Genomic DNA, 21,575 nt, shown 5'->3' on the forward strand with positions numbered 1-21,575 from the left:
TTAAATAAAAATAATAGTAGTAAAATATTAGTATAGTAATATAAAACTATACATACTTAGGTATAGGATTACTACTGAAGTCTGCAACTTGAAGTAGTCTAAGACTTCTGATTTCATCAGGAATATCAGGTATGTCTAAAATATTGAAAATGTACAAATAATGGTTCACAATTATACCTAACATGTTTATTAATAATTATTAATTTTGTAAAGATGACTTTTTCTAAAAATAGAAAAGTCCCATCGCTCTTAATCTTATCTTAAAAAATAAAACAACTAATTAAAATTAACTTTAACAATATTAACTAATCCGATGATTGTAAAAATATAGTTGCATGACCAATAATTAATTTTCAATAGTCAACAATTCAGAGAACTTAATTTGAAATGAATATGTAATTTGTATTAATTTATGTAAAGACATATTATTCATTATAATTACAGAAATTCCCACACATAATTATGGTAACTAAATTCCTTAAATTCCTAAAAACTGTAATCATGAAACTAAGAAGAATGTGGATACTACGGATACTAAATGTCTAGATACCTATAATAAATTAATTTAATAATTATAAATTGTTATATATATTTTACGGAAGTAAAATAATAGGTCTCAAGATCAGAGTAGTACTGAAAATATTTGGGATTGTACATTAATGCATTCATTGGTAATGTAATATTAATTAAGTTTTTCAATAATATCAATCTATAATTTCGATACAATGTACCTATTTCAGTTAAATATAATTAACTTAATTAATATAAAAAAATTGTTTGCGACAGTTTAAAATTAAAACAAGGTTGAATAATACGATTATTTAATATATACACTAGTGCATAATTTGAATGGCTAAATAATTCTAGTATTGTATCTGTTTTTTTTTTTACAAAAAAATATTTTTTACTACAATTTACATAAATAATAACAAATGTATAATACAGAGCATGATAATATAGCATACTGATAAACTCGCTATACCATTAATTTATTTTACTGATGTGCGTGTTTCGTTTAATTAATGACAGCAAATTTAATTTAATTACTTAACATGTTGATGCTTAACTAATATTATTATTATTCATGAAATACTTAAATATATAGGATAATTAAGCTATTTAAGAGTTGGATAAATTAAAAATCATAAAATAGATTTAAAAAAAATGATCAACTTTTTTAGTAAATTTAAAATTTTATAAAAGAACGAAAGTAAAAAAATAAATTTAACTATTATAGACAAATAAATCTATTTATAAATTAAACCATATGCTAGAGGTTAGTCAATATGAATAAATAATACAATTATGAACATTAACAATTACGAATGCACTAAAATGTGAGATGATGCCAAACAACAATATGATTTTAATTTACAATTTTTTTTGCCAACCGTTTTATTATTATATACAGGTAGAACGAGGTGATTGACCCTCGTAGTTGGAGCCTACTGCACAGAACATAATAACTAAAACCAGTTACAGTCTCTGACAAGGATGAGTGAAGTATGCTGGATAAATAGTGGGTCTACTAGAATTACCAATCAAATTAATACCCCCTAAAGGCAGATGACTCCGATTGTTATTATGTTTATGGTCCGATTTTCGAATAGCACATTGAAAATAAAAAGAATGATTATTATTTTGTAATCCAATCAAAAATGTCGAAGATAAATTGTAAGGAAGAAATGGAAAACATAAAAATGATTATTTTATTTTTTAAAGAAATTATAATTTAATATTTTGATATAATAGCGCTTAGCGCATAAATTAGATATTTTCAAAAATATATAAATATTTTTTCCGAATACTTGATTACGGTTTATTTTTAAATTTATTTTAAGAACAAATTAAAAAGAAAAAAAACGTACCTAAATATAGTTGAAATTAAATGAATTTTAATCGGAATGAAATTTCATAACTTTTTTTTTAATGAATCAGAAAATTGACATTTGGTTTTTCAGAAAAATTCACGCTTGATTTATATTTATTTACAGTTTATAGATTTAAGATTCTCAAAAAAATAAAACCAACATAAAATATAATCTATCATCACCATATAAACACAATTTTATATTTTTATGTACCTACTAATTAATAGGACATTTTTTATTTATTTAATTGTTATCGCAATTGGTAATTGAAAATTACTATACTACAACATAAAATTTTATTTTATAAATATTACATTTTTTTTTTTTTATAACAGCCATAATGGTTTTTATTTAATATTTTTTATAGATGCAATAACACAATTAAGTTGAGAATAGTTTACAAAACATACAAAGGCAAATGACCTGAAACACCACATGATACTGTTAAAGCCTATACGAACTATTCCATGGCTAGGATGTATGCTTGGGTTCACATGAAAACGGTAGGAAGAAATATTCTAATCGTTTACACATACATGAATTAAGTACAATATAAACATTCAACATACATTATTTCTACAATGCGTTTTGTTAATACTACAATTGCAATATCGTAGAGGAAATTTTGACATATTTAAATCTTTAAATATCAATAATAGTACATGTATTTTAATTTAATAAATATTGTAAGTTATATTTAGATCACAGTAGGTAACTAGTAAATAGCTTTTTCCGAAAACTGTAACACGAACCACTAACTGCAATATTCCACGAAATAACTCGTAAATTCTCTATTTGAAAAAAAATACTTATATGGATAGGTTAACGTATAATTTTATCGAATATTTTTAATAATTTGGTTTTTATTATCAATAGATATGTAATAACTATTGCAATTTTAACCAACTTAACTTAAAATTTTAGAAGTAAAATTTGAAACGACGGAAAACAATTTCAAGTAATGAAAGATGAGGAGACTGAGAAGATAAATGATGTAGCAATTTCTAATGTAACGATTGATCAATCGGCATGATAAAAATGTTTAAATTTTTTTTTAATTCGTCATTAGGATCTACTTGAGAAAAAATTTCTCATTTCATTTAGGTACTTTTGCCTTAAGTTCTAAAAAAAAGTTGACTGTGTCAACTTTTAAATTTAAATCGATGTTACATAATGGATTATAAATGTAAAAATGTGGCCTCAAGTAGATGAATTCAAATCAGTTTTTAAAATTCTTATCAAACCAACAGAACGACCGGTAAACGTTGGAAATAGAATAATCTGAATTTCTATGTTATCCTTTTGATCACATGAATGTACAGAATCTTCATACCAAAATATTTTAAAAAACACAATTTACAAATCGATTACAGTCTTATAACATATTTCCAAATTTTTTACTGAAATTAAATTATATAACGAAGCATTGATATACACTTTTAGTAAACATTTAAAGAATATACAAATTAATATTTTGTTAACCTACCAAAGTATAGTTTGAAATAGTACTATTATAGAGTAAAAATAATTTATTGTTGAACAACAGTTTTCATTAAGAGAATTTCAAATATTTCATCAATAGTAAACCAAACTTAACTTAGAATATTCTTTGAATGCATTGTTTTTTGTTTGATATTATACAAACTTTAACAATAACTAAATTTTTGTGACTTCTGAACCTAATGTTTAGCAGAATGTTTGGTTTATAATGCGACTTTTCAAAAAAAAAAATGTCAGTAACCCTCAAGAAAATTGAAAAAAGGTGAATAAATAAGTATAAAAGTTTTTAATAAATTCTTAATAATATAAGGGAATTCAAAACGTACTATACATTTAAATAACTATTAAGTTGTATGTAGTATTCTACTTTGGTTATTATTTCAAGAACTTAGACTGTTCAGTGTTTAAATAAAAGACAGAAGGCAGAATAATTTAGCATAATTAGATATTTTTGAATCGAAACAAACAAGTTAATAAAAAAGTTTATAAGATGAATTTAGCATTAGACTAATAAATTGAATTTAACTTATATTGACTGTATTAAATGTTCAGACCATTTGAATCAGATAACGTTTTTATAATAACTTAAAAAGTGAATATTTATGATATAAATAAACGATTCATGAAGCTCAAATGAGGGAATGACTTTTTTTATTAAGTATAACTCATTAATCTAATTTAAAAATTATATTATGACCAAATAAATATAATTGGTAAATATAAGTACTTTAAGATACATTCATTTGCCTTTTTACAGAACAATTAAGTACTTCTAATAACTTAATTACAAATTATTATAGTAGGTACATTTAAATTACTATTTTTTCTTAATTTTAAAAATGTTAGAGGTAAATTTTCTAGAATTCTGGATCATATTCAATGAAATCTAATGAAACCAAATATGTCACTTCATATAGGGTTTTATCATTGGACCATCTTATTTATTACATTTTTTTTAATTTACACAGATGTTATATGAATTAAAATAAAAAAAATAAAATTATAATTACCATTTCTTGAAACATCTAATTCAACTAAATTCTCAAAGCATTGTATTTCCGGTGGTAAGCGGTGTATTTCATTGTCACTAAGACCAAGTTTCCGTAATCTTTGAAGTCTGAAAAAGTTCTGTAAGAAAAAAATATTTAAATTTATAAAAATATTATATTGATTTTTTTTATTAATTAATATACAGAAAACAGATAGTTATTTAAAAAAATTCAAAATTAGTGTTAGGAATCTACTACTGAAAATAATTAAATATTTTAATATAGTAAATACCAGCGGTTCCCAAAATTTGAAGTGCACCTTTCTTGCAAGCTGCAAGCAATAATTAAGGGAAGCGTAAGGCCAATATTTATATTGTATAATTATGCACTGTCATATATTTATTTTTTCATTGACAATAATTTGCTTATATTAAAATAATAAAAGTTGTTTTATTTGGAGGCGTTATTAATTTTTTTTTTTGTTATAGGGATGCATAACCCAAAAAAATTTGGGAACCGTTGTTACAGTGCCGGATTACCCATTAGGCGGAGGTGGCATCCGCTTTAGAGGCACACTCATTGAAGGGGCACCGTGAAAACGGAAAACTATATTTTTTTTCTATTTAATAATACCTGTATTCTATTTATGAATTTACGGGACAAAAGTCATAATGAAATATAATATATATTAATTTGTAAATGTTATATGCAGTAATAATAATTAAATTATTTCGAAAAAATAGAAATAATATAATAATTAATTAATTTTTCTTGCAAATATAAAAATTTAATAAACATGATTTTGTTTATTAATAATATTCGGTTATTTTTAAAGCTGTTAATTTTAATTATTGGATAGTAATGTTAAAGATGTACGTAAAAAATTATTTTGTAGGACCCATAATTTTCATTGCTCAGGAGCCCAAAAATGTTTAATCCGGCACTGCGTTGGTATATACAATATTACAGTATAACATACTCATTTTCAATCAATTAATATATTACAAATAGCAAAAAAATATAATAGTTCTAAAATGTGTAAATAAATACATCCTTGAACCTGTGTATACTAATAAATATTTAGTTTACAAATAAATTTTAAAAGATATGTAACAAAATTTAAGCTCTTACTGTGATTTAATTTCCAATTGAAATTAAAATTATTGTAGAATGTAATTTCAGAACTTTAAAACTTACATTTACACAATAGTGATTCATTAACGATAAATGTTTGAGAAAATATTTGTACCGTTTTTAAAACTAAGAATGTACTTTTTTATAAAATTGTACAGAACATTTAACCCATGTTTTTTAAATTAAATAATTAATAAATAGGTAATGAGGATCTTTAAAAAGTAATAAATCTATAAATAAATAAACCATAAATCCATATAAAAATAAATTATTTTACTAAAATTGGGGTCATTAAATAATAAGTGACACATACATTATTTATGGAGAGTGATGTAATTTCATAGAAAACCTTGATTTAGACTGGACTGTTTACATTGAACATACATTATATCTATATATTTAGTATTAAGTCTTAATTGTTATCTATTGAGCCTAGTATTATAATTTAGAACCTTTTTATTTTACTTATTTCTTTTACAGAAAAAAAACAATTTCATTTTGTACCTATAGGTTTTTTTTATAAAATATATAAATTCATATATTGTGTGGGCTATAGGAAAATTATTAAGTATGAAAAAAATATATATATTTTTAAAGATATTTTTAGTTCATTATTACTACAATAAATTTACAACCATTTAATGACAATTGATGGCTTACACATTATATACTATTTTGAAGGACATATTGAAGGAAAAATTAGAATAATAAATGTCTTGAAATATACAACTGATAAATTTTAATTATCAACATTATTTACAAATGCAATAAATATTTGTGTATAAAAAATTATATTATAAATCTAAATGTTATTAATACATATAAATTTAAATTTATTTAAGCTAAAATCAGATAAAAACTACAATTTTTATTAAGACTTTTAAAATATGTAGTTCGTAGGATTTTTATTAGCTATCTTACTTTTTGTTTATAATATAAACATATAGTTACCAATTGTTATAAAAAAATTGTCACTGTAAATTATTGAAGTCAAGTTCAATTTTATTATGGAAGATTCGAGAGTAAATCTTAAACAAACAATTTTTAATATTAACTTATTTTTTTTTAAATTTAAAATTTTCATAAAAACAAAACAAATATTAGATATATATCTAAATAGAGCTAAAATTTACATATGCTAAAAACATATTAGCAAAATATTTTAATATTATATAATATACTTTCAAATCTATTGTTTAAAAATATATGCAAATTTGAGTAGATGAATTTAGATTTAAACGAGCAGACAATATTACTCCATGAATATGCTAAATTCTTATGTAACCTTCTAGTTTTCAATATAGCGTATGAATCAATAACTTAAATATAACCAATAATTCATTGATGTAAGTATAATAAATATCAGTATATCCAAAATTACTAAAATGGTTAATAAGAATAAATATATAGCCGTAATGTAATATAGTAAGAATTTGATAAATGCTAGTTCATTAATTATGAATGGATAAATGTTAAAAATAATATTAGGCATATGAAAAGACCAATAACAATAAATGTATGCACTACTCTTAAACTCTACATTTATAGGTTCAACATGTATTGTTATGCTATACTAAATTTCTTTATTTTTTTTCTAGGTATTACAGTAATACTAAATTTTAATTATTATATTGTAATGAACGGAATAATATTTTAATTTTTTCTTTGTAAATATGAAATTTATAGGTGTATGATACACATAAATGAAATAGGTATAAAACATGGTCTACTTTGCTGAGTAAAAATTACAACATTATTAGATATATACATTTAAATTTAACACCTCAAATATTTAAAATTGACAATAAATATAAACACTATAGATAGGCAATATTATATATTAAATATATTTTCTTCGTTATACTAATTGTAGGTAAATAATAATGTATGAAAGTAATAAACCAGAAAGATTGATTATAACATTTTGCAATCCCAATATATGAGTACTTTATATTCATTGTTCATATACTTAAGTAGGTATATTGTTTTTAGTAACAGGTAGATATGTTTCTTTGTTCAAAGTGATAATGTAACTTATAATAGTTAACATAATAATTGCTGTTTTCTTTTAATTTTAGGTTTATTCTAGAACAAAAGTAAATTAGTAGGTAATTATTTTGATTTACATAAAAATATTCAAAGTATTATAAATTGCACATGACTATGCAAATACTAATAATAATTGAAATGCGAACAAATATGACTGATAAATTCATAAGTAAACTTAACATTTGTAAAAGTATATAAATAAAAATAAAAAAAATAATTTAGGTAAACTTATATGTTAATTGAAATATGAATATTACAAAAATTAGTATTATTGTGAATTAAAAAATTTAGTAATTGCCGGAACAAGTGCTAACTTCATCAAAAGGTAACCAGTATTAACAATTGTGTCATTGTCAATAACATGCCCCTACATTACATTTTTTTTTCGAGTGTGCATAATATAATGAATTGAATACAAAACATAAATAAATGTCATCATTTTATTCAGAATAAAACACAAACCTAATTTTTATCAAGGTTACAAATGTAAAAGAATGCAAAAAATTAAAAACTAATATTTTTATGTAAATACCTACATAAAACATAAACATAATATTACACATAATATTTACAATTTATATTTATGATGAATTTTAATACTAAGAATTTCAAAAAGTATTTCAGAATAAGTTTTAAAATAAACTAAAAAATATTTAATAATATAAAATATCCATGTAATTTATGTAACTTTCTTTAAAGATTAAAATGTTTACATTAATCTGCGTAAAGTAATAAATTCTGAACTCATTTCAAACTGAAATAACATATTGAATTGAAAAAAAGTATTACATATAATTGTACCTATTACATATCTATTTAAATTAATTATTATTATGATTTAATAATAATATCCATAGACTTTTTTAGATCAATATGATTACGTATGTTAAATTGTAAAGCCATGTATTGTTTTAATTACATACACTATAAATTATAATATTTTAAAGTACTAAAAAAATATATACTTAGATCAATTATATTAGATGCATTTGAACAAATCCAGTTATAATGTAAGATTAATTGTACTAGGTATTTATACATATTTCGATGTAAGTTTTAATTTATATAGTATAGACAACATTTTACATTTCAATATTGATGATAATCTAGCAGGTTAATAATTTTCCTATGACCCATTCATACAAAAAATAAAAAAAATATCTATGTAGATAATGTATAGGTAAATATTATCAAAAATAATTAAATATTTTACCATCAAAAACAATTTTTACATGAAACAAATTTATAATAATTAGACATGTGCAACAGTTTGCATTACTACATTATTAAGTAAGTAAATACATGTCATTACTTTTATCTACTTAAAATATTTAGAGAATAGTCACCAACAGTGATTTTAGTTATACATTATTAATGAAGTGCTTAAAAGGTATTTAAAACAATACAAACATGTTGTTTGATAAACAAAAAGACATAAATATGCTTACTGGGAATAAATAAAAGAATTAAAAACCAATCCATGTCCCACAGCTATTTGAAAAAATAATTAGATACTTGGTTTTGGTTTTAACTATCTACTTGATTTTACAATAAAATTAAATAAATCAAACCAAAGGATATTACACACATTAAATGTGTACTACAAAATTGTAATTTAATATAGAAGATGTTGTACTTGTAATATATTAGTACCAAGAATAACACGGGTGCATACAACAGTGATTGCAAACGAAGATTACTTACTTTGGGTAGTTCACGTAGATGATTGGCATCGAGCAGTAACTCCTCTAGGCTCCTGGCATACCGAAGTATTTCTTCGGGCACTGAATTCAACGAGCTGTGTCGTTTGTCCACACATTCTACCTGCCTGTTGCAGCCCTTGAATATGGGTATGCAACGGAACATTGTCAGGCTGCGGTCAATCGATGGGTGACATGATAACAATGTACATAAAAAGGTACGGGTAAATGTTTAGCGTTGCACGGGCAAGCACAGCGAAGACGTTTTTCGGATGGTCGATCAAAGCGAATCCATCGATGACCGAGGAATGAACACTTGGAGGACGGCACACGGGCGCTTTGACTTTAAGAGGGAAAATACGAGATTGCACACCGGCTGGTTCGGTCGACTGCGGTATTTACAAGAAAAAAAAAAAAAACGGCTAGCGAAACAACAACAACAACGACGCGTAACCGTCAACAACAACAACAACAATAACAACAACGACGACGAGAATGGCAGCGGCGGCAATCACAGCAACGGCAGCCGCGTCCGGTGAACACGATGAAACATTTGCGTGGGCGGCGACGACGACGCCTATTCGATCGCGGCCACAGGTACCGCACGGGGAAAACGATCGGACGGAGGCGCGCGCGACCACGGACGGCGGAGAAGGAATACGTGACGGAATTACAATACGTGCGCGCGCGGACGGACGCGATCGGATATCCGTACGGGGAACGATTTCACTGTTGCACTGGACACTACACCAGCGCGGCCACCACCAAGAAGAGCACTGCCGACGACGGGCACACGTAACACCGTCCACCCACCCACCACCCCGGATGCCATGGTACGTATTGTAATGGTAGTAGTAGTAGTAGTAGTAGTAGTAGTAGTAGTAGTAGTAGTAATATTAACAGTAGTAACGGGTGGTGGGGGGTCGGTGGCGTGCCCGTGGTCGACGGCAACGTAATCTCACCAAGTCACGATCCGCATTCCGCTGAACATTCCGAAGCCGCACAACGGGTATGACCGGCGCGGCGGGGCGGGCGCGCGGGACGGCGACCGATCGGGCGCGCCCGACCGACCGTGGCCACTGGCGTTATCACCGACCGGCCGCGGTGTGACCAACCGTCGGCCGCCGTCGGAAACCACCACGTAGTAGCGCGGATTCACCCGTTCGCCGATAACGTCTTGTTTTTGAAAATAAAAATTGAAAGCCATTTCCTCCGTGTCGACGATCCGCAAAATGCTAAACGTTCGCGCCATGCCCTTCCTCCTCTAGTTTCCCGGTCGTCCCCGAGCGGCCGTGACCATGATGGCCGAGGACGGGCTGCCCGGACTCAACTACGCCGACATAGCCAAAAAACTGTTGAACGACCGTCTGCTGCTCACCGCCCTGGAACTCCACTACGAGCTGGTCGAGGCTGGCAAAGAACTGCCCGGGCTACGGGAGTTCTTCTCGAACCCAAGCAATTTCGAACACTCCTCTCCGCAGAACGACAACATCAGCATCACATTGAGCATGGGTACGGTACCAACTATCCGCTCTATATAACGTGTGCGCCACTCCCTTTACAGCACTTTCAATGACTTCAATATTGACTTTATTTTTTCTCAGCTCGATCCTCGAGTCAGGCCACCTTGGACTCTCTGGAGATGACCAGATATTCAGAGGACGGTGATAAGACAATAAACGAACGAGTCGCAATACTTGAGTTTGAACTTCGCAAAGCCAAAGACACAATAAACGCTCTTAGGACAAACTTGACGGTCGCAGCTGTAGGTAATTGTATTGTTTATTCATACACAAAAAAATTCATCTTTAGTTAAATTCAATTATTTTTGATCAATCGCTGTGCATATTCAAAAAGTCAATGTATAAAGTTACTGAAATTATTTGAACAATTTTTATTTCCTTAGAATCTGAAGAGTTTGCTGGAGAAGAACCCAAAATTAATCAATATGATGATAGAATCAAACCACATGAGCAACGAGTTCTCAACTTTTTAGTTAATGAATACTTGATGCAACATAATTATAAGTTAACATCAATTACTTTTGCAGATGAAAATGAAAATCAAGTAAATTATTATATTATTATTTTGTTTATTAATAAACTTTATGAAATGCTAATTGGTTCGTTAAAAATATTGATATGATTATAATAATATTATCATTAATTTCTGTGTAGCTGTATTTGTATTCTGTACTTATGTGACATATGTCAAAATGAATATTTGCCTTCAAAAATGTATAATTCAATAATTCCTGTATATGTGTTTTATTTATCTTTTAATTATACCTTGATTGCAATATAATATAATCCACGCCTGTTTTTATTTTAGGATTTTGAAATCTGGGATGATGTTGGCCTTAATATTTCAAGACCACCTCATTTATTATCAATGTATAGGGATCGAGCTAAAAGTTATTTGAAATCAGATGTGTCCTGTCAATGTGAAAAAATTGATTGCGTAAATATTTCTACCCAGGTATAATATAAAATTAATTGTGTATTAATTAATGATCTTAAAATAGACATATACTGAATAAATTAAATTTTATAGATAGAAGAAAACTCCAGTGATCTAACAAAAAGAATCTCTCAATTAGAAAATGATAATGAAAATCTCATTTCTCAATTACAGTTGTAAATATATTTGTTTAGTTTTAATTTCATCATACTAAGAATAATAAGTTATTTAAACAAACAATTTTAATAATAGGCTCAAATCATCCAAAGATAAATCTGAAATTAATACTGAGATATATAAAGAAAAGTGGTTACGACCCAGCAAAATAAATAAACAAATAAAAAATCATGAATCATCAGTTTTTCGTGATACATTAATCGATAAATGTTGGCCTGATCTACAATTGCCATTAATGTGTTTGGATGTGAGCTTGGAAGTTATAACTGATGATGTCGAACTAAATTTATATCCTCTACTGCGATTGCTTGAAAATCAAAGATTACGTAACCAAAATGATGAAAATCTCTTAGAATCTGAAAAACAAGAAGTACTTTAACATTTCAATTTTTCTTTTATTTTTAAAATTAACTTGTTATTTGTTATTGTTAACTTGTAATTTTTAATTTCAGGATTTTATTATTTTAAGTATTCTTTTAATGCATATCCATCCGGATGCATCTGAAAGAGAAAAGTTGTTGTACTCTCTATTTAATATGAGAAAAAAACCTAGTAAAAAAGAAAGAAATTTTATTATAGGAGGTAGTTATGTATAATTGTTCATATATTTTTATTTTTATTTTCATATTATATATTTTTTTCATTAAGGTTTATCTTGGTTTTTAAAATATTCAAACTGTGATTTTTTTGAAAAAGAATTATTGCCCCAATTATGGCATTTATTGACAGATAAATATGTTGAAAAAAGACTATTAGTTGCAGAAGCTTGTTCTTGGTTTAGCCCTTTAATTAGTGTAAGTTTTAATTTATGAATAGAATCATGAAAATGCTATTAATAAGTAATTATTAATTATTTAGTGTGAATCAAGGCAATCATTACTCTCTGTATTGCAACAAATGTTAATTGAAGACATGGACGAATCTGTTCGCGCAGCTACTATTAAAAGTATTGCTATCAATACTGTTTATATTTATGATAGTGACAAATATGCTCAAGTAAGCTCCATTTATTATTAATAATGGTTTTTACATTACTTTTATTGTAATTACTGTTAAATCTTAAATTATTTTTACATCAGATATTTAATTTTCATAATCAAATTAATTGGTTTTGATTATTATAAATTAAATTGTATTTGTATGGTATAAATTTCAATTATATTGAATATTTTTAGGTCGAAGAACTTCTTTTTGTCGGCCTTAAAGATAATTTTAAATATGTAATTGAAATCACCATAGGAGTTTTGTTACCTGTATTAGCTAAATGGGCATTTGATAACGGCCGTTTACAATCAAATTGTTGCACAAAATTAATAAACTCTTTGACTACTCAAATCAACGTAATTTTTTTAGTTAATTTTAAATTCTTATTTTATTTACTTATAAATTATCATGATTAATCATTTTTAGGTTCTTGATTGTCAAAAAAAATCAGAAAAAACTAATCAGTTAGAATCCAATTGTTGTTATATGGCTAATGCTCTTCGTTCTATTCTTCCATACTTAGTGCTTTTTGTTGCATCTGCTCCTGAATGTTTATCTTTACAAAATAAAGATACACCTAGAGGAGAATTGAGTAAGTAAAATATATAAATATATGTTATTTCTGATTCTATACAATATGTATTATTTTGTATCAGGGACAGGTTTTGCTGATATATGCATAGGTTTGTGTAACCCTACAGTATTCTTTAATGATCCAAATTATACAATTGGTACTGTGATGTGTACATTTGATGCTGTTGTTGAGAACAATCAAATAACATGGCCCAGGCTACAGTGGCTATTTGAATCCATGTATGTTATAAAAAAAAAAAAATTAAGCTTAAATCGTATTTATAGTATTTTATTATATTTTAATTTAATTTCTAGGTTACCTAATTTAATTGAATCTTCATCCCTGGTTTCAATTGAAAATCAAAAACTTTTGCAATCGCTCATGGCACTATTCCAATCATTTTGTTATGGATTTGGATCCAAGTTCACTCAAAATAGAGTATGATTTACTAATTTCTAATTGTATTTATATTATATAATACTTATAACACTTAAAGTTAATTAACAGGTAAAACCATTATTTATAAAGAAAATCCAAAATCTTGAAAAATCATTAGGGAAAATATCTAATTCATTGCCATCAATGTCTCTACTTTGTATATATATGTGTTCTATATTAGCTCCAATCTCAGTGAGTTAATTATTCAATAATTGAAAATATTTTTTGTGTGTATTGTGTATTGATCTTCATTATTTTAGCATGAAGATAACGAACTAGAAATAACACTTAAAAAGTATGTGTGTTCTTTACCTTTATGTGGGGTGCCTATAGATGTATTGCACTTAACAATCAGCCAATTAGCCATTAACCATCAACACTTACATGAGATGATATTATCATCTCTCTGGGAAGGTACAGTAGTAACAGCAAATATTTTTATGAAGAATTTTGTACTAATTTATATAATTTTATAGGTGTAATTAGTCAAAAAGAAGCAATCCGTTTGGCCGTTACTAAACTACTACCCTCGGTCATTCCACACTTGTCTGATACGTTTACAACTAATAGAATTGTTCCTGCTCTTATTACTCTGTCAAACGATTCTAATAGGTTTGCTTACAAATTTAATGGTTATTAAATAATTAAATATTGTTTTTAAATCTATCTTATATAATTATAGTGATGTAAAAATAGCTTTGGTTCCGGTTTTGGGACAGTTAATGATGTCTACCAATAACAAGGATACTATAGAAAAGTGTCGTTTTCAAATGAAAAGTCTCATGGATGATAGGGCATTAAGTGAGAGTATAGTGTTTGCCACCGAACTCATAACAACTTTTGGTAAATTGGCTCCCAAGTCCGATCAAGCGTACAGAGAAGATGGTAAATATTAGAAATATTTAATGCACGCTACGAGGCTAAAATTAAACACATTTTTATAGTAATGATGGTCCAGTTAAATATGTACTCTGGTGTAGCAGTAAGGACATCTGACATTACAAAGAAGGTAGAACTGGCACGTGTGCTGTTAGATGCTTTCAGTACAGTTCTTTATGAATGCACTTTATCCCAAAGTGCTATTACATTATCTCTTTTACCTAGTTTAAGGTATTATAAATATTCATTGTTGTATTGTGTTGAATTTTAAGTTCTATTATAACTTGTTCTAGATGCCTGGAAGAACTTTGCAATGTTAATAATTTATCTCAAAAAGAATTATCAGCTATGTTAATTAAAGAAGCTGAGTCAAGGTTACCATTACAATCAGAAAGGTAATGTAATATGAAACATGAATTGGTTTCTCAATTATTTAACTATTTTTATTGTACCATATAATTTACTAATTTTCCTTTTATTTACATATTTAATATAGTAGTGGAAGCGGTCTAGGCATGACTCAAGATTTAAAACCTAAAATGGTTAAAATGTTCCAATCATCAAATATTGCTAAACAAACCATGTTTTGGAAAAAAAATAACCAGTCTCAATAAACATATTTTTAAGACTATGCGGCAAAAACTTAAATATTTAGAGTATTATTTGAGTAATATAGCTCAAATATTATAAATATATATATAAGATTATTTGGTACAAAACAAATGCTATTGTGATATTTTAAATAGTTGTACTATTACGATATATTGTTATATAAATACTTTTTTATGTATTAGACCACTTTATATCAAATGTGATTTTTAATCACCCACATTTTATTTGTTGTTGAATATAAATATATTTTAAAATTATTGGTAATTGACTTAAAACATTTAATAATAAATAATGTATATTTGCTACAGGATTGTGTTGGTTATTACAATGTAGATTTTTTTTTTCTATAGTAAAATAATATTAAAAAAAAAAAATATATATATATATAATAATAATAATAATAAAATAAAAATAAGCATCAAATAACTAGTAATTGATGAATTCTTTGATTTCTCTAATTGTCATTATTAATAATTGATTCACAAAGGTTATTACGAGGGTATGTATAATTATTTAAATCTAGTTAAAAAAAAAAGAACTTCAATCTAACCATTTTTAAAATACTAGATAACATAATTAATTTCATACTTTATACATATCACACAAACACAGTATAACTATGTTGGTTTATAACGAAAGTTGTATTTTAAAATTGAAAAAAAAATTGCAGCACACTAACACTTAAATGTTGGTTATAGTTCACTCATTTTTGATTTTAATAATTAAAAATTTGACACAAGTATATATCTATTTTTTGAACAAGTTTTTTATAATTTTAAAATACTTATTTAAAGTCGATATAATTATTATATATGATATAATAATACTAGCCAGCAATGACCATGACTCCAAACTATCATGTAAACATATAAACTAAATAATTAATTAATAATTATTGTATGTATATAAATTAATTAAAAATTTAGTCAGCCTTAAGGTATTCTGTAAGAAGGATGTACTGAAGCTTTTATGAGACAATAGGATTTTTTTATTTTTATTAATTACTTAAATTAATTTTGAAGTAATAGAATCAGCCTGTGAAACACCTATTCTGCCAATAGCTTGTCCCATTTGAATAGTTTGTCCAGCTTCAACATCAAAAACGAAATCTTTGGGTGCTTCAAATAATAACACAACAGTTGAACCCATTCTAAATTCTCCAACTTCTTGTCCCATTGACCATTGAGTTTCTAATGAACAGTCGTGTTGATTGAAGTCTTTTCTACGGCATCTCATATTAGTTTGTAAACCCTATGCATGAAGAAGTCAATTTAAATAAAATTAATATCTAAAAATATAAATATATTTTTTAGATTTTACCTTGTCAGAGTGTACTTTGATGGACCCTACGTTTGTAGCACCCACAGCAGTCATTGAGAAAAAACCGTGTTCCCATTCTCCAACATACACTGCTCTTTCATTCAATACAAATAAGTCTGGTAGTAAACGAGCTATTTTCGGATTGACACTTAATAGTTCACCTTGAATGAATTATTAAATTAATAAATATTATTGTTTTTAAATTAAAAATATTGTTAATATACCTTGAAAATGTCTTCGAAATTTGACAGTCCATTGAGCTGGTGAGTGAAATCTATGATAATCTCCAGGAGCTAAATAAATCACCAGTTGATACAATTCATTGTCTGAGTTATGCAACAACTTTGATCTATATTCGTTCCAATGCGGATCAAATGGTTCACATTCGTTATCATTTTTGTCTTGTCGTTCAACGGATACTGTTTTTTCTTGAGTATTGTCGGACAATGCTACATCTTGTTTTTTAAATGATAAGCTGAAAAAGCTTACACCTTGTGAGAGGAAATTGAATATGAAATTGATGCAGTACATGTGCATAGTAAGTAGGCCATAATGATAAAACAGGAAAGTGGAATTGATCGACCAACCACTATAATTAGATGTTGAGTCCTGTTTCATTAGATCACATTTTGTGGTAGTATTTACTGGTGATGGTTCTAATCTTAAAGTATCAAAGTCATCTAACCAAGTTGGTGAACCTAAAAATGACTTGATAGTATATGTAACACCCTTAACTTGTTCAACTTGGCAAGATGTTACACGACCAACGCTTACTATGGTTCCATCAGCAGGAGATACCTGAAAATATTTAGAACTGATGTGAATAATATACTTATAAAATAACAATATTAACTAATGATCAGGAGAAAATTCTTACAATAGACCGATCAGTACATATTGGTCGAGCTCCATCTTTTAATCGTCTAGCAAAAAATTTTCCTAAGCTTTTATAAGATTCCATTGGTAATTCAATTTCTTCTATAATAACTCCAAATAATTTGGAGTATGCAGTATATAACCAATATCTTAAATTCCGTGGAATATAACATCCTGATATATAGCCCCATAAACGTGACATTGCTCGTAATGGAATAGCTTTGTAAAATGATAGCTGAAAAATAAAAATATTACAAAGTTAAGATTTTATTTTTTCAATGTAGTTGTGATTAAATAAAACTAAGATAAAATATTGATCAAATAAAATAATCTCAATCTCAATTAATAATTTCAAAGTTATTCAGTTGAATCAGCAGTTGTATGATAAATCTTATATTTCTTCTTAACCAATATAATTTAATATTTAATTAATTTTTTTGTAAAATAAAATTAAGTTAAAAGTAACATTGATTTTTTATCTGGTTAGGATAAATATTATGTTTACTTATAATGTTTATAATGTTTGTATCATATTGTATGGTTCTATATATATATTTTTTTAATAGTTTGTTGATACAACTATAGACCTTAAACTATTAATATGTACAGTTGAAATGTAATATTCAAAATTCAGATAAGGTGGCAGAGACTGCAATGTTAAACTGGCTCGAATAGGCCTACTGATATTAATATTAAACATTTTTAATATGAAGAGAAGGTTTATACAACTGAGGTCTAATATGCAATTTCGTGTCTACACCATAGGCTTAATTTGTAGGTACAGAGGGGGTGTAGGAGAGCTTGATTCCACACAGGTTTCTGTCACATAATTTTGGTCTTGGAATGCAATTTTAAATTGTTATAATAAAGTCCCCTACTTAATTTTTCCCAATTTGAGCACTGAATATAAAATATACACAAATATCAATTGATTAGTAAAGCAATGCACAGTTGTGTAATATCCAAGCAGACACATAGGGTGGTGAGTTAGGCCAGACCTCTCTTACATTTATTTGGGCCTAAAGCTGAACCCTCTCCTTAATTTCATATATAATTTTCTTACTAAGAATCTAAAATAAGCTAGGTTTATAGCATATTCTCATTTAATAAATCTACTGTGACAACTATTTGATATACAATTTATTATAATTTTAATTATTATATAACTTATATATGGATATATTATTATTATATTAATTTTTATATTAGTAAAAAATTGTATCCTAAAGTTAAATATAATATTAATACAATATTAAATGAGAATTAGGGTAAAATGGTGCCCTGAATAAGCTTTATAAGATTCTTATAGAAAAAAAATGATGGAAAATTATACAAGGGTCCAAAATTGCTGTCCCCTATTTTTGGCCATGTGCCTGTATTCAAATCACTGGCTGCATGCTACATGATTTTGGCATGACCAAAATGTCAGGTTCAATTGACAATTTTAAAATCTATGCTAAATAATTATTGTACACAACATATAGTAACTAATAATTATAACTCATATAATGTATAGATTAAAAAACTCAACAAGCTTTGTATTTCACTATTTTAATCATTTTTATCAGAAAATAAGACAAATTTTTTAAATAAGAATTCATACATTTGTATGGAATATAGTGACGTGTATTTTAGGCCAGTAAGTCAAATCTATTAAAATATATTAATTAATCTAGTGATGAAACAAACATTTTTATAATATATTTGAACTTGTTGTGAAGTCTCTTCAAGATTAATATTTTCATATTGAATTTTTTTTCAAGTTCTAAAAAACCAACCATAAATTTTTATTTTAAATTATTTCTAACTAAAAAACAATACAAAGTTTTAGGGATTTAGAAGGATAATATTAAATAAGAATTAACATTATGAATCAAATATTTGCAGTAATTTAAAGTTATATTAAAGGTTAATTCAATCGCCTTCATTATTCTTCTTTTGATAATTAATAGTAATCATAGCTTCAAAAATATTTATAATATTAATATCTTGTTGTAGTATTGTATATATAAAGATATTGTACACTGGCATATTATCTAAATATTTTTAAGATACATATTGTTACTGAATACTGATAAGCTAATATTGAGTATGATTTACATAATTATATAAATACATTTAACTCAAAAATATATTATTTAAATAATACTTTTAATAAATAATAAAAAAAATTACAGTTATATGGTTTAATATTACGCATGCAACAGTTATTTGCTAACAAGTGTTATTTTCATATTATGTAATCAATGTGATGAGCAAACTTTATTATACTTTGAAATTAAAATGATAAAAACAATTAAAACCTTACAGGTTTTTGAAATATAAATTATTTATTTTATTTCTTACATTATTTAAAATTGTATTTGGAGAAAAATGTAATTACCCTTAAATTTCGAGTATAGATGGGTTGTTGTTCGTTTTCGGGTTGTTGCTTGTTTAGACGACGCCATTGAAGTACAGCTAGTAAAGTCAACCCTACACCAGTAGGAATTGGATAAATCAGGTTTGACCAGCTCCACCATCGTGTGTTTTTTGCCACTACTTCTTTAACATCATTATTGGTACCTAAATTAAATTATTTTTTAATAATATGAATAAGAAAAATAGTGCAAATCAAAATTAATTACAGAAATATAAACAAAATAGGTGAAGTTACACACAGGCGTACAAATATTGCGAATAAATATCAATTAATTCATAGAAGTATTGTACCCACAGTTCGTCCATGACGCATCTTCTCGTGTAAATGTTTAACTAATCGGGCGTAGAAAATTGATGCAAGTGAGCGCGAGTGTGGTGGCGTGATGAAAAAGGTTTAGAGCAAATCAGTCTACGTAATGACCTTAAAAAGATATATGTGGGCGTAATTTTTCTATTACATTATTATAAGATTTTTAAACAGGCGGTTATACAAAAAACGTTAAAATGTTAACTACAGAACTAATAATGTTAGTCACAACAAATATATTATTGAAACTTGATATAAGCATTTGCTTAACCAATGGATATTTTTATTGCCTACGGTTACGGTATTAATTCCATCGAAAACTCGGCAATCAAGCTTGATTTGTTTTAACTGAATTGACCTTTAGGTAAAAAATATTCACAAGGATCAGATGTGTTAATGAATGACTTATTTAGGTAGGTGTACACGTCGTTATCAAAATTTGGAGTAGCTAAGATTAATTATGAATTCAAACAACAGTCACACCATTTTTGTTTAATAACTAAATGATAATAATTTACACGTATAAAAAGCGTTGTCTAATTATAATTATAATTTGAAATGTTCAAACAATCAGGCATGGCTATGCTATAAAAATGTTTTTGATAAATTACCTACTATATTCTTTTGTGACGATATACGTTTATTGTTATAGGTACACGTAAAAAATACAGTATCTATGTATTTATATGAATATACATATATAAAATGATAAATATTTAATTTATAAATTAAAATATACGTAAAAAAGCATTAATACAATACTTATATAAACAAAATTAAGTTTTTAAAGATGAATTTAGTGTTCAATCTTATTAAGTGTTTAATCCTTCACTAAACCCAAATATTTTGACTACTATTATTACAATTTTTGGTAAATTGTTCTATACATTATTTACTTCAAAATTATTATTCAGAAATAAAAATTAAACAAGTATACAATTATTACAGAAATGTATAGACAACAAGTTCTAGTTGTTGTATTTATGAGTAGTTATGGGTTAACACCCTCTCAGATGTAAAATAATATTATTAAAAATGTGAATATAGATTCAATAGGAAAAATAAATTAAAAGATTATTTTTTATAATTAATCCTTCTTACTAAAAATAAATAAATAAATAATGAATTTGTTAGTTCATAACTAAAATAAATATTATTAAAATTAGTTTTTATTTAATTTAATTTTCATCAAATAAATACAATGTCAAATTTCAAATGCTTTTACTTTAAAATGTGATGTAAAATGTAATTGTACATCAATATATTTTAAAGAAATTATTTATA

The 21,575-nt window shown here is 26.5% G+C and overlaps 3 protein-coding genes across 13 annotated transcripts in view; 1 reads left to right on the forward strand and 2 right to left on the reverse strand.

The window, feature by feature from the left end:
* Positions 1–10,187, reverse strand: part of LOC112688490 (protein lap4) — a 32,134-nt gene extending 21,947 nt beyond the window's left edge. For 2 of the 8 annotated variants that reach the window (XM_025561712.1, XM_025561711.1), the window contains exons 1-3: positions 9,248–10,186; positions 4,382–4,499; positions 57–135 (exon numbers count right to left, since the gene is read on the reverse strand). In XM_025561712.1, coding sequence (XP_025417497.1) covers positions 57–135; positions 4,382–4,499; positions 9,248–9,409 — 359 coding nt within the window. In that variant the 5' untranslated portion in view covers positions 9,410–10,186. Of the gene's footprint in view, positions 1–56; positions 136–4,381; positions 4,500–9,247 lie in introns of all 8 variants that reach the window. The other 6 variants (XM_025561710.1, XM_025561709.1, XM_025561715.1 and 3 more) reach the window with 6 other exon arrangements.
* Positions 10,188–10,323: 136 nt separating this feature from the next.
* LOC112688491 (lisH domain and HEAT repeat-containing protein KIAA1468 homolog) lies at positions 10,324–15,428 on the forward strand. The gene is made up of 20 exons (XM_025561717.1): positions 10,324–10,755; positions 10,848–11,012; positions 11,150–11,310; positions 11,575–11,721; positions 11,797–11,879; positions 11,956–12,250; positions 12,333–12,462; positions 12,529–12,674; positions 12,739–12,876; positions 13,056–13,220; positions 13,291–13,456; positions 13,521–13,677; positions 13,753–13,876; positions 13,946–14,068; positions 14,137–14,290; positions 14,353–14,488; positions 14,559–14,761; positions 14,821–14,986; positions 15,049–15,150; positions 15,252–15,428. Exons 1-20 carry the CDS (start codon positions 10,542–10,544, stop codon positions 15,367–15,369), a joined length of 3,093 nt encoding a protein of 1,030 aa, XP_025417502.1. The 5' UTR covers positions 10,324–10,541; the 3' UTR covers positions 15,370–15,428.
* Positions 15,429–16,319: 891 nt separating this feature from the next.
* LOC112688492 (phosphatidylserine decarboxylase proenzyme, mitochondrial) overlaps positions 16,320–21,575 on the reverse strand; it is a 9,106-nt gene continuing 3,850 nt past the window's right edge. For 2 of the 4 annotated variants that reach the window (XM_025561718.1, XM_025561720.1), the window contains exons 2-6: positions 19,947–20,128; positions 17,565–17,798; positions 16,912–17,485; positions 16,688–16,848; positions 16,320–16,618 (exon numbers count right to left, since the gene is read on the reverse strand). In XM_025561718.1, the coding sequence (XP_025417503.1) occupies positions 16,373–16,618; positions 16,688–16,848; positions 16,912–17,485; positions 17,565–17,798; positions 19,947–20,128 (1,397 nt within the window). In that variant the 3' untranslated portion in view covers positions 16,320–16,372. Of the gene's footprint in view, positions 16,619–16,687; positions 16,849–16,911; positions 17,486–17,564; positions 17,799–19,946; positions 20,129–20,223; positions 20,406–21,575 lie in introns of all 4 variants that reach the window. The other 2 variants (XM_025561719.1, XM_025561721.1) reach the window with 2 other exon arrangements.

The sequence above is a fragment of the Sipha flava genome, unplaced genomic scaffold (genome assembly GCF_003268045.1).
Source record: "Sipha flava isolate LNK unplaced genomic scaffold, YSA_version1 39_pilon_pilon, whole genome shotgun sequence".
Taxonomy (NCBI): domain Eukaryota; kingdom Metazoa; phylum Arthropoda; class Insecta; order Hemiptera; family Aphididae; genus Sipha; species Sipha flava.